The 13,031-nt window shown below is 34.7% G+C and overlaps 1 protein-coding gene and 1 long non-coding RNA gene across 2 annotated transcripts; both read left to right on the top strand.

Moving 5' to 3' along the window:
• Positions 1–789: 789 nt before the first annotated feature.
• LOC130410288 (adhesion G protein-coupled receptor E3-like) lies at positions 790–7,096 on the top strand. Its single transcript, XM_056734887.1, has 15 exons — positions 790–1,087; positions 2,778–3,155; positions 3,240–3,296; positions 4,173–4,210; positions 4,494–4,556; positions 4,639–4,825; positions 4,947–5,066; positions 5,181–5,365; positions 5,450–5,614; positions 5,695–5,901; positions 5,981–6,213; positions 6,292–6,358; positions 6,432–6,523; positions 6,619–6,781; positions 6,981–7,096. The coding sequence occupies exons 1-15, from the start codon at positions 790–792 to the stop codon at positions 7,044–7,046; spliced, it is 2,319 nt and encodes a 772-aa protein (XP_056590865.1). The 3' UTR covers positions 7,047–7,096.
• A 3,336-nt stretch (positions 7,097–10,432) lies between these two features.
• Positions 10,433–11,133, top strand: LOC130411464 (uncharacterized). Its single transcript, XR_008905072.1, has 3 exons — positions 10,433–10,462; positions 10,685–10,730; positions 11,044–11,133. It is a non-coding gene; the product is annotated as an uncharacterized LOC130411464 (long non-coding RNA).
• The last annotated feature ends 1,898 nt before the right edge of the window (positions 11,134–13,031 follow it).

Raw genomic sequence — 13,031 nt, 5'->3', positions numbered from 1 at the left:
AGCCTGTCCAGATAATTATTATGTCTATGAGTTTGTTAAACCAACTATATGTAACAGTGCATACTGTGCAGGTAATGATATTAAATATTCAATTTAAATGTGTCTATACATGTTATGTTTGTGTCTTTGTTCATTAACTTCTTAAATCTTTCAGACGTTCAGAGCATAAACGCCATCAATGTGACATCAGGGATCCTCTCTACTGGTAATGTAAAGTGTTGTGTTTTCTGTGGTGTTGTGAGTGGATTACAGTTAAATGAGTAAACGTGTTCTGCAGACGGTCTGATTGATGTGTCAATTAAATATTGAATCTAAACCATAAATGTGACTCTGTCTGTGAAAACCCTGCAGCTGAATTAGTTTTATGGTGATTTGCAATTTTCAACATAAATCATCATACAAGATGTAAAGAACATTCTGTGAAAAAAATAACCTAAACATCTTTAATATACTGAGATTATAGTGAAACTATGGCTGATGTTCTTTATCTCTAAACTAGATTTTGAGAATTTTTACAGACTGGGTCACAAATCTGAACAGCTTGCCTCTTGTTTTGTGTCTGTGGTGCATTTGTGTCGTGTCTGTAGTGAATCTATTGAAGTATTGATATTCACTGGAAGAGCTCTGTTTAAATCTATTGCTTTTTGTTCACTTTAAGCTTCATGGAAAGGCAAGGGTTTGGTATAACATTGTTTTTATTGAACAGATCATGTCTCTGTTGACCCCTGCAACAACTACACTGTGATGAATGATTCAAGAAGGTCCACAAACTATTATTCTTCCCCCTCCATGTGTGACAGAGATGTCATCTGGGTCGGCTGGTATCGTCTTTATCTTAATGGTCAGAGCGTTCGAATGTCAGAAACATGTGTGCCAACATACAGATGTGGTACTAATGTTCCACTGTGGCTCAGTGATGGACACCCAAAACCTGAGGATGGAGTGGTGACCAGACATGTTTGTGGCAATGATGGCAGTTACTGCTGTTCTTATCAGTCATATCCCATTCGAGTCAAAGCCTGTCCAGACAATTATTATGTCTATGAGTTTGTTAAACCACCTAACAGCTGTTCTGCATACTGTGCAGGTAAATCTACTTTAAGTCTGTCTTCAAATATCTTACACCCGTCTGTGAACACATGAGACTTAGGGCTGTAGTATCCAGATAGCAAACAAACATAATGTTAAAATTGTTGATTTGTCCATCCCTGCAAGCAAGCCTGCACTTGCACTTTACAGGCTCACTTAAGACTAGCCTAAGGCCTTCCAGCAGAGACCCTGAGAATTTACTCACAGACAAAACGTCGGCCCTTTAGCGCTGGTCCTGCATGTACAGCCCCTCAGCCCCCACTGTTGATTTGATGAAATGATCATCACTTTTGCACTCGCTATTAATGTTGATTGTTCATCAAACCACTATTATTGTGATCAGTGTTTGATTTAGTTCGCTCTTGACTTTAATTAAGTTAATGTTCCTTCAGTGCTTGATTGATGAATAAACACATATGCATTGAGGAAGCCTAATATAAGAGATGTTTTAGACACGATATACTGGGAAATTATTTAATTTATTGATGATTGTTTCAAAAATATTAGCGTTGAACTGATAAACAATTTGCTTTTAAGCAATTAAGCCTTTTGCTTCTGGGGAAAATTGTGAGGTATTTAAAGAGAAAGGCTTCCTAACATACTTAGACATCAACACTCATCATACAAACCGCAATAATTTTGACAATCATCAAACTAATTCAGATAAACAGATCAACTGTAATGTATGCTGGGAGTGATGCATGAGTTTCGGACCATGATGTTACCAAGTTTTATTTTGTTTATTGTCACCATTGTTGAGTTTCATACACTGATTCTTCATGTCTAATTGGTTGAGTTTTCGCACAGTTTTAAAATATATTTAGGTAATTTCTGGTAATATGAAAGACAGTTCTAACACTGCTGTAATCTGAAACTGTAGAATCACACAAATTCCTCCACAAAATAAGACAAAAGAAAGTGTTTATTTGCCTGTCATCAGAACAAACTATTAACTCATTGAATGGTGGTTTTCTTTGCAACAACAAATGCATTTGAACACTGTAGACCAAATAAAACTTGGTTTAAGGATCAGGAGTCGCGAGCCCAAATAAAGCAAACAATGATCACAGTAATGATGGATTGTTGAAATGTTAACATTTTTCTACATTAATAGCAGATACAAAAGTGATCAACATTTAAACAGGTCAACACTGGGTGATGAGGTGAGATTTGCCCGTGTACAGACAGCGCTTGCCCTTGAGCAAAATTTTGAGGGCCCTGCACTGACAGCCTACTGGCGGCCTGTAAAGTGCTTGTGCTAGCATTCTGATCATAGTAAGGACTTTACTTTTTACTTTTTTTACTTTTAATGAATTTAATGATGTGATGTTGCTTAAAATTAAGTAAAACTAGCACACAACCTGAAATCAACCCTGCAAGGCAAATGAAAGATGAACACAACAAATCTGTCTAGATCCAGATGAAAATATCAAGCACTTACTTCACAAACACCATTACCTTTTTCACTTATTAAAAACCACTTTACTTTTTCCATGAATAAAAGCTCTTGTCAAAACGCCAATATTGTGTTTATTTTCAATAAAAGTTTGTGTACATGTGTGAATGGTATTGGTGTTGAAGTTGTTTAATCCTTTGATGAGATGTGAGTCTGGACAAAATGTTTCATGTTCATAAGAAGAGAGAAATGAAGGCTCTCAACCTTAAAAAACAATGGTTTCTTCAAACAGATCATGTCTCTGTTGACCCCTGCAACAACTACACTGTGATGGATGATTCAAGAAGATCAACAAGCTATTCTACTGTCTCCATGTGTGACAGAAATGTCAACTGGGTCGGCTGGTATCGTCTTTATCTTAATGGTCAGAACGTTCGAATGTCAGAAACATGTGTGCCAACATCCAGATGTGGTACTAATGTTCCACTGTGGCTCAGTGATGGACACCCAAAACCTGAGGATGGAGTGGTGACCAGACATGTTTGTGTTCATGGGGGCAATTACTGCTGTTATTTCATGTCATATCCCATTCGAGTCAAAGCCTGTCCAGACAATTATTATGTCTATGAGTTTGTTAAACCAACTATATGTAACAGTGCATACTGTGCAGGTAATTCTTGTATTTTTGTGTGATTCTCACACCTTCTATTTGTGATGTGTGTTCATTAACTGCATTTCATCAAAAACCTTTCAGATGTGAACAGCATCAACCAAACCTTCACAACTGTCTCACCTGTGATCACCACAACAGGTAATGAAATGTGTTGTGTTGTCTGTTGTGTTATATTGAGGAATAATGTACACAATGTTACTGCTCATGATGTTGCTCTTTCATAGCTCAAGAGATTTGGTGGAGATCTCAGTTGTGTTTAATTTAAATATTGACTTTGTCTGAGATGTTTCTCCTAAAAATTCTTTAGGAAAAATAAATGGAAGCAAATGAGACAATTACTCAAATACAATCAAACACTGACAGTCACACAGTTTAAGATGAACATCAAGTCATAACAAGTACATAACATATGAACACATTAAATCAGTCAAGATCTCACCAGAGAAGAATAAAACACAAACAACATCATCTTATCACAACAAACCAACACCATTGTCTCTTTATTTCTGTCATACGTGTACAAAAGCACTTATCAATTTTAAGTCTCCATTTTTGGGTCCTGAGTTTGGTTCTTGGGGAGTTATTTTTTTACAATTTAAATAATTAAGATAAAAAAATATTATTTTGTTGTTGCTTTTTCCTGCTCTTCTCGAAGATGTTAATGGTATTTGTGTTGTTATATGGTTCTGCTCCGGTGAGATTTTAACAATTATGTTTTTATTCTTCTAAAAGAAATTCACTAACTTCTGTTTTCATTACATTTATTTATGACATTTGACTTTGATGAAATGCTGGAAATGCAAAAGTTTTGATTAATTTCTACTGAATGATTTGAGAGCATTCCCTGTCAGATGGAATATTGCAGAATTTTTTACAATGAACTCATCTCTCATAAATTGCACAGAATCCAGATTATTATCCACATTCATCTACATTTGGCTAATCTGTCTCGTGTTCATTTATGCTTTTAATTTGTAAAATGTGACCATAATTGATTAATATGTTCATGAATAGTTTCAGGTGTAAATATGACACAGCTGTCAAACTGCTCGGTAAGTTGATAAATTTTCTTCAGCAACTAGATTCAATCAATTTAAATTCAGCACATTTCATTGATGTAGTTTATGTCTGTATATTTTGTGTAATGTTCATTGATTTCTCTCTCTTTATGAAAGCAACAACAATAAACTTTGTATTGCTTTCGATTGTGAGAACTAAAAAAAAAAAATTAACTCAACACAATACTGTCTTAAAACATGAGTGTCATAACCAACACAGATACTGAGGACCATCATGACTAAAATACTGAATATGCTTTTGTGTTTTTATCAACAGGAGACCTCATGCATACAGAATCTCCTTAACCAGATAGAGAATATTACAGTTCTCCCTTTAGCTGTAAGTCCATCAAGGAAACGTGAAAAAATATAATAATCAAATGTTGAGAAATGTTTTTATGGCGTTTCTCTTTCTGCATTAGGATGTAACAGAACTTTTGGATCTGGTGTTTAATACTTCAGAGAAGATTTCCAACTCATCATCAAGTGACCCAAATAAACTAAAGTCAGAAGGAAACCAGGTGTTAAAAGCCAGCGAGAAGCTCGTCTCCATGTTGGTGAAGCCGACAAACACTTATGACAATGTCAGTTTCACTCGTGACTCTGTAGGTAAGAGAGACACAGTTATGAATTAAACACAAAATTTTACTGTAAAGTTACATGGTCTACAGGTCTACATGATATACATCTTGATGTTGTGGATGACATAAAAGTATATTTTGTGAATCAGAGGCACAAGTCTTCATGGTTGGACCACAGGTCACATTAAATGAAATTCCTCAGCTCGACACAACAAATGCATCTGTGGACATTGACCTCATTGGAATTGCCAAGAATAACAATGAGACGGGTGTGTAAAATATGTTGAATTTTCAATGCTAATGCCATTGAATCTATATCATGTTAACGTTTTTTTGAAATTTAAATGAAATGGTTCTGTCGTTTTGTCTTATTCCAGGATCAGGATCAGCTGCAGTGGCGTTCATGAGTTACACCACAATGGAGAATCTACTGAAGGCAGAATTCTTCAACACATCAGATAACACATCAGTTAAAACCATGATGTCCACTGTCATCTCAGCTACTCTTCCAAAAACCACCAACAAACAGCTCACAAAACCAGTCAACTTCACCCTCAAACACATCAGAGTCAGTTCTTCTCTTTTTCTTTCTTTGTTTTCAACACAACTAATGACTAATGAAAACACATGAATATTTTCTCTTCATGTGAAGGAGTTTGTGTCTGGAGGGAAGATGTCGTGTGTGTACTGGAACATCACTGAGTGGATTGTAGATGGTTGTTCTGTTTTAGACACAAACAGCAGCTACACTGTGTGTTCATGTGTTCATCTGTCAACATTCGCTCTCATCATGCAAACCAGCAGCACAGCACCAGAGGTACAAGAGACATTTATACCATCTGATAATACAAAGATGATGAATGAAGTGGGAATTTTGATTTAATGTTTTTTTCTCAGGATGATCATCTGATGAAAGTGTTGAATTTAGTGGCTGTGTCGGTGGGTCTGGTGTTTAATAGTTTGGCTCTGTTGACTTTTGGTTTCTGTCGATGGAAACCTGGAGTGAACAATGTGGCTCGAATCAACCTCTGCATCAGTCTGCTGTCGGCTCATCTTCTGTTCTTACTCACACAACAATTCCTTACACACATCAAACCTGACCAGGTGACAATTATTACATCAGATCATATTTATATTTAATACTTTTTATTTAAATGATTTAATATTGTCTCTCTCTCTTCAGATGTTGTGTAATGTGCTGTCAGGATTTCTACACTTTCTCTTTCTCTCCTGCTTTGTGTGGATGTTCATTGAAGCTGTGCTGCTCTACATCTGTGTGAAGAACCTATCACAGATCAGCTCCAGACAGAGGGCGGTGCTTAGCAGCAGATTCTTGATTGTGATTGGATATGCGATTGCTCTGGTTATAGTGGGCGTATCTGTTGGATTGGTTCCTGAAGGCTATGGCAGTGAGAGGTGAGTTCTTCTGATCAATTAAAATAAAAAATAAATTAAAGGTGTTTTTGTCATTCATTACTTATTAAAAATGAACAGATGCTGGATTAAAGTGGAGAAAGGCTTCATCTGGAGTTTTCTAGGACCAGTTTGTGTCCTTCTTGCGGTACGTTTAAGTTTCTGATTATTATGTATTCAAAAAAAAGTAAAGTGTTAATTTCTTCACTGTTTTCCTGCAGATAAACATGATTCTCTTCATCAGAATCATCATCAGTCTGAACTCAACTCTCTCAAAGCTGAATGCTGAAGTTTCACGGATGAAACAAACCAAGTAAGAAACATTGTGTCTGAAACACTTTAAAGAGAGAAACACGAACACATGAACAAATTAACATATGTGCATTATTTTTCTTTCTCTCTCTTCAGGATTATGGTTTTTAAAACACTGGCTCAGTTTGTTGTTCTTGGTTGTCCCTGGATTCTGGGTTTCTTCACTAATGACAATAAGATGATGGAGATTCTCTTTGTGATCCTGAACTCACAGCAAGGAACCTTCATCTTCCTGATCTACTGTCTCCTCAATAATGAGGTGAAACATCACAGATTCATTCTGACATCATACTTTCCGCATGAAATTGTTTTCCATTCAGATATCGTATAATGAGAATAACACATCTAGAAAAATGTTTTACTTGACTAACCCCTGAATAAAACAAAACCTAATTAATCCATTTACTTATCTTTTATTATTCTGATATCAACATCCTTCGTCTCTTCTCATTGTTCAGGTTAGACAGCAGTATGTGAAGTGGATGAGCGCTCTCTTCTGTGGACCCAAAGCCAGAAGCACCTAAAGTGAAACAGTGAGGAGCAGACTGTTCATGATCAGGAAATTAAAGCACAAACTAATATTCTGTAACTATATGATGTCCTAAAATACAACAACAGCACAATCAATGTTTTACATTTTAAATTCCATCGCAGCAAAATATTGTATGTATTACAATATTTTCTAATTTACAATGCTATATTCTAAAGCTGTAAATACTTCTTTGTTTAATCCTATAGCAGCTTTTGTTTTTTAAATTTAGATTAAGAGTAAACTAAAGTAAAAGTATATTATTGTTACATTTATATTACTAGTTGTGTTTTTACCAGAAATGTGAATAAAGTCTCACTGAGTGTATTCAAATAATGACCGTTCCAAGGATCTTTATTACAGAATTCAAGCAGGAAATGATCAGAGATATAAAGACGGAAATGACCAGGCCTCCCCCTCATTCTCTGTCTGTCTCTCTCCCTTTTTTGCATAAAATAATATTTTGATGTATTCCAAACGTACATTTTCAATGAACATTTTTATCGAAAATATATAAATGCTTCCTGATACACAGAGACTCTGCTTGCATACGCTTTCATATCACTGGTACTATCAGTTTAACATACTGTACATATGGTGAACAATTAACTAAAGGTTCGTATTGAATTTTCATTTCAGGGCTTTGTAAGATTATTTTCTATTACACTTCCACTAAAATCCTTTTCACTTTCAGGGACAAAGACAGAGAGAATCACATGAATATTTTCAATTTTAAAATGTAATTTAATAAAAAATAATGTCACTGCTACTAGTTTCAACCCTGTTCTTGAAGATGTCCTGCAGGATGGTTGTCTGTGATAGTATTAGTCCAGCGTGATAGAGTAAAATGTAATTATACATCATACAACTAAATATATATATGTACGAACTCTACACAAAGCCTGGCCGTGTTATCTAGGAAATAAGTTTGTAAAATAATATGAGTAAAATCGACTTCACTTGTCCTGTGCGAATATACCACATGAAATATAGATGTGGAGGTAATTTCTAAATCCCACGAGGTCTCCAGATAATTCTAATCCCATGTGAATAGGGCATTTATTGATCGGGTCAACACTTCAGAACCCATCACCTCATCTGGGCAATTTAGCGTGTTTGCCAAATTTTGCACACAAGCAAAACCAAAGCAATGCCACATGTCAGCCAAAAACTAAACAAATGAAGCAGAACCCACCCGAATACGAGTAATTCATTTCTGGTTCAGCCCAGACCAACACCTTTATCTGCTCCTGTGTTTCACCTCTAGATATCATCAATGTACATGATGTGCTTAGAAACTCATTTGAATAAAACATTAGGCAAAGAGGAAAAGTGTTGCTGCAGGGGGTTAAAAAGTCCCTTACAGTCTGATGGTCAGGTACATGCTCTGTAAACAAATATTTCCTTGTGCTCCATCCTGTCAGGTGAAGATCAGTGTTCACTATACATGTAACTTTTTTACATTTATAATACTAATGAAATCTAAAGTTGCTTTTGTTGTACAGTTTTTACTCGTGAGACAATGTTTATACTACACAATAGAAAGACAAGACTGTAAAAAAAGTAAAATGTGTAAAAACACAAGGTGATTTCCCAGAAATATCACTATAATACTGGCGTAGTGAAATTCTCCAATAAGAACAGTATTGTAGAATTAATGTTTAAACCATCATTTTCTCACTATATGTTACCCTGATGGTGTTTAGTTTGTGTGTTTGTGATGACTTGATCAAGTTGATAATATTGTGGAGGTTTTGTATATTAAATGATACAAATCAAGTTTAGGGATAGTACATTATTGTGTTTGTAAAATATACAAGATATTTCACTACAGTTTTTGGTTTATGACTATTATTCCGTTAATGCGTAAATGTTTGAAACCTAGTTCTCTCTTTTTTTATGTGTTGTTTTTACAGTGTTTTGTGATTTTTTGTGTCAGACTTCTACGTGTCATTTAATTTCTTATGACAACTAACCTGATATGATGAAATATCAGTCAAATCAAACCAAAGCATGTAGTGATCTTTATGGGATGATTGGCCGGAAGGTGCGCATTAAAACCGGTTAATGCAGAGGTAGTTTAAATCAGTTTTTATCACGATTTTAAATGAATGTGGTGCCAATGCACAGAAAATTTAATATAACCATGCACAAATACAGATTAAGATCAAAATAAAATAAAAGTATATAAGTATTGGTGAAAGCTTTTAGTGAGGGTAACAGGATCCTGACATCGTGTCAGTTTGTGTGTGTTGTGTCAGTGTTTGTTGTGTTGTGCTAGTTGATCTTTTCTTGTGACAGGACTTGACATATCTTGCTGTTAGGTTTGAGCTTCTTGAGTTTTCTCTTAGTATGTATGAAATCTTGTCCTTTTGTTGAAACCGGTTGAAGTAAACTGGGTAAGAATGTTTCTCTAATGTGTGTATAGTTTGGATATGAGATTAAAAAGTACAGCTCTGTTTCCAGTCGCTCTTCTCATGATGTTAATGTGTGTCTGTGTCTGCCCGTCTCTACCGGGATCTTGTGATCACTGAGTCTGTACATGATCAAGACTTTTCTTAGTTTAAAGTCTGATGAGGATGTGAGGTATTCTGCCCATGGGCGTAAATCTCATTTAACAGTAGAGGGGGACAATACATATACAATTTCTCAAAAGCAATTTTTAAAGGGAACACATATAATACAGTCAAAATTGTAGTAACTACAACACTAAGCGACAATATGCATAAGGTTTATTTATTATGCAGACTTGCAGTCATATTAAAACTGAACTGTCACATACTGTAATACAAGTGAACAAAAAAGCTTTTTTTTTGCAGCGTGTAAGTTACAGTGTGTTGCGTCCTATGTATCAAGCTAACGTTAACTAACTTACTTACGTTTTAATCACTAACATAGAAGATTCATGGAAAATAATTTTTTTGCAACAACTAATGTAATGATGAATCAGCATCAACTACATTAAAGAGAATCACTACATGTAAAGTGAATAAAATAGCCTTCTTAGAGTCCAACAACCACCTATGAACTTGAGTTCATACCTGATTTGAATGTGTTGCGCAATGCGCAGGTGAGAAGAACGGGGAGAGCAGGCAGTGGGCCAAACCACTGTGAGAGGCAGGGAAGGGGGAACTCAACAGTTTTTAAACTTTAAACGCATTTTTAGTGTTTGTATTTTCTTTTTACAACACAATTAGTTTAGGTAAACAAGAATATATTTATGATAATAGAGAATACGAGTTTAATTGATCGAGGGGGATTTACGCCCATGGTGATTGTGTACGCATGCGTGACAAAAGAACGTGGATGTAAATTTTCTTTACCAGGCTTTACAAACGCCCTTGATGCACAAATATTTCCTCAGTTTACTGTCGTGTTGGTCTCGGGTGTAGAACACCATAGTAAATGCAGGTAAGATATTGATTCAAATAAAAAACTAATGATGTTTTGATACATTTTTGTTTGGATTATTGAAGGTTATGCCATGCTGTTAAATAGAATGGGTGCAGAAAGCATTTATAAGTATTTATATGTTTTTAGTTGTGTCTCCTGCTTAGATTTAAACACAACGGACTGTTTTTATACCTTGGTGTGTGTTTGATAAAACCTGAATTTTTCTTTTTTTTTCTAAAGAAATTCACCCCAGATTCATCAAACATGTCATCCATCCTTCTCAAAAGTGAGTTTGTTTTTTCCTGTATTTGTATTTCAAAGCCGTCTATTATATTGTGTTATTATTTCTGATATCGTTTTGTTAGGCTGTTAATAATTTACATGATGAATGATGATTGATTTTGTCACCACAAATGATTTTAATCTTCATTTGAATGTAAAAAGAGTGATCATTTTAAATCAATTTAGGTACTTTTTGATTTGTATTTAAAATGCAGTATTTCAGTTATATTTATATAGTTTCCATAAAAAATCATGAATCTATTTAATAATGTGAATAATAATAGTGTTAACTATTGTATATTTGTGTTTCATTTCAGGTGTTATAATAGGACTTTTAAATGTCATCTCTGTTTGGTCAAGTAAGTTGTTCTAAACAAAACTGACAGCCATACAATAAATAAAAACAGTAAGGCAGGATATTTGTATTATAATTCAATTATAATTTATTATGAATTATTATAATACAGATTGTACTTATCCCGTGCGAATAGGTTAAATGTGGTACCTAATGTTTAAAAGCGAGTGTTTGTCCATGTATTTATGACATTTAACATTAATGAAAATTGTATACATTTCTACTGAAAGTTTTTGAAAATGTTTTCGTTTATTCTTATAATTTCTCGCATGTGGCCGTAATTGATTATGATGTTCATAAATAGTTTCAGGTTTATGGAGCCCTTTTATGGACATGGTGGTCGGAAAAATATGAGGGGAAAGAGAACAAATATTTGTATAGCTTTCGCATTATCACGCAAAACTTTTTTTCATAATAGTTTCCCGGACCAATAACTTGTGAGCTAAACGTTGTTAAAACACAAACAACATTTTATTCCTTAGACAAGGATCAACAACCTAGTCTTCCTCAAAACGAGAATATAAATGTATCTCTAGCGACATGGGGTAGTCCAAAGAGACCGTCTACAAAGTGAATGTAAAACCGAAAAGCGCTGTAAAAAAGGTTCCGTAAATTTTACGGAAAAATACCGGCAGCTGTGGTTGCCAGTAAACTTCCGTAAAAAATACAGGAAAGGAACGTAAACAGCTTTCCAGTTTAAAACTTCAAGCTGTGTATGAACTTAATACATTTGAGTCTTTTACCTTAACAGAATTTCTTTATATAAAATTGAAACTTGGTCCAAATGCACAGCAGTGAAAACATTACATTTACTTAATTTTCTTCTTTGTAATTTGTTATTAAAACATCAAAGTCATTTTTAAACAAAGCAACATGCAGCATGACATCAGCATCTCATTGCCTGACCTTGACTTAACCACAGACTCCACTCTTCAGCATAGTGGTTACTCACAAAACATTAAATATCAGAAAAAAGATAGAAAATACAAATTCCGTAGATTTTACGGAAAAATACCGGCAGCTGTGGTTGCCAGCAAGCTACCGTATAATTACGGGAACATCCTGTTTTTATTCATCCAATCAATTCACAGTGGAAAACATGAGCCACACCCACTATTCATCTTGTAAATACGTCAGAATACTGAAGACGATCATCACTTCTGCTTCACAGGGACTGCAGCATAACAGTCATGACTTGATGCTTTATTGGTTTATTTAAAGTCACCGTTTTTGTGATCAGGGTTTGCTTTAGTTGGCGTCTTTCAGCCGTCATAAATAAGTTTACAGTTTTCTTTGTGCTGCTATGACATTGTTTTATATAAAACACAGTCTTGTAGCAAATCACATCAAATGAAAGTGTGATTAGGCATTTACTCTTTATCAGGGATGTTGTTTAATTACTTATTGTATTTTTTCTACAAACACCTCAATGAATCTACTTTTAAAATGCACATTTCATGCAACAATCAATCAAAAAAGTTTTTGAACCATTTAAAACCTTGCATTTCGTCTTTGACTCAGACATCAAGAATCAGTGTATGAATCTCAACAGTGGTGACTAACAAATGAAAAGCTTACAGCCGCAATGCATGCTGGGAGTCATTGATGAGTTTTGTGCTTTGATGATACCCAGAATGCATTGCGTTTATATTTAGAGGTTTTTTCTGTTGTCACCATTGTTGAGACAAACTGTTATATTCTAGATATCTGCTAGAACATTTATCACGTGTTAGATGTGCTGTTAAAGATATTCAGTATATCAATTAAATTTGATCAAAATCATGAATGAAAACAACAAGTACCTTTAAAGCACCACCTAAACTCTTGAAAATGTACTTACTCTCCAACACAAATAATTTAATGCATTAGCTTTATCTGAGCTTTCCACCCACCTGACTCATCACCATAATGGTGACTTAACAAAACCATCAACATGTAAACTTGTGTTAA

Source organism: Triplophysa dalaica, chromosome 2, assembly GCF_015846415.1.
Source record: "Triplophysa dalaica isolate WHDGS20190420 chromosome 2, ASM1584641v1, whole genome shotgun sequence".
Taxonomy (NCBI): Eukaryota; Metazoa; Chordata; class Actinopteri; order Cypriniformes; family Nemacheilidae; genus Triplophysa; species Triplophysa dalaica.
Note: the sequence above shows the minus strand (reverse complement) of the source record. Positions and strands in the feature narration are given on the sequence as shown.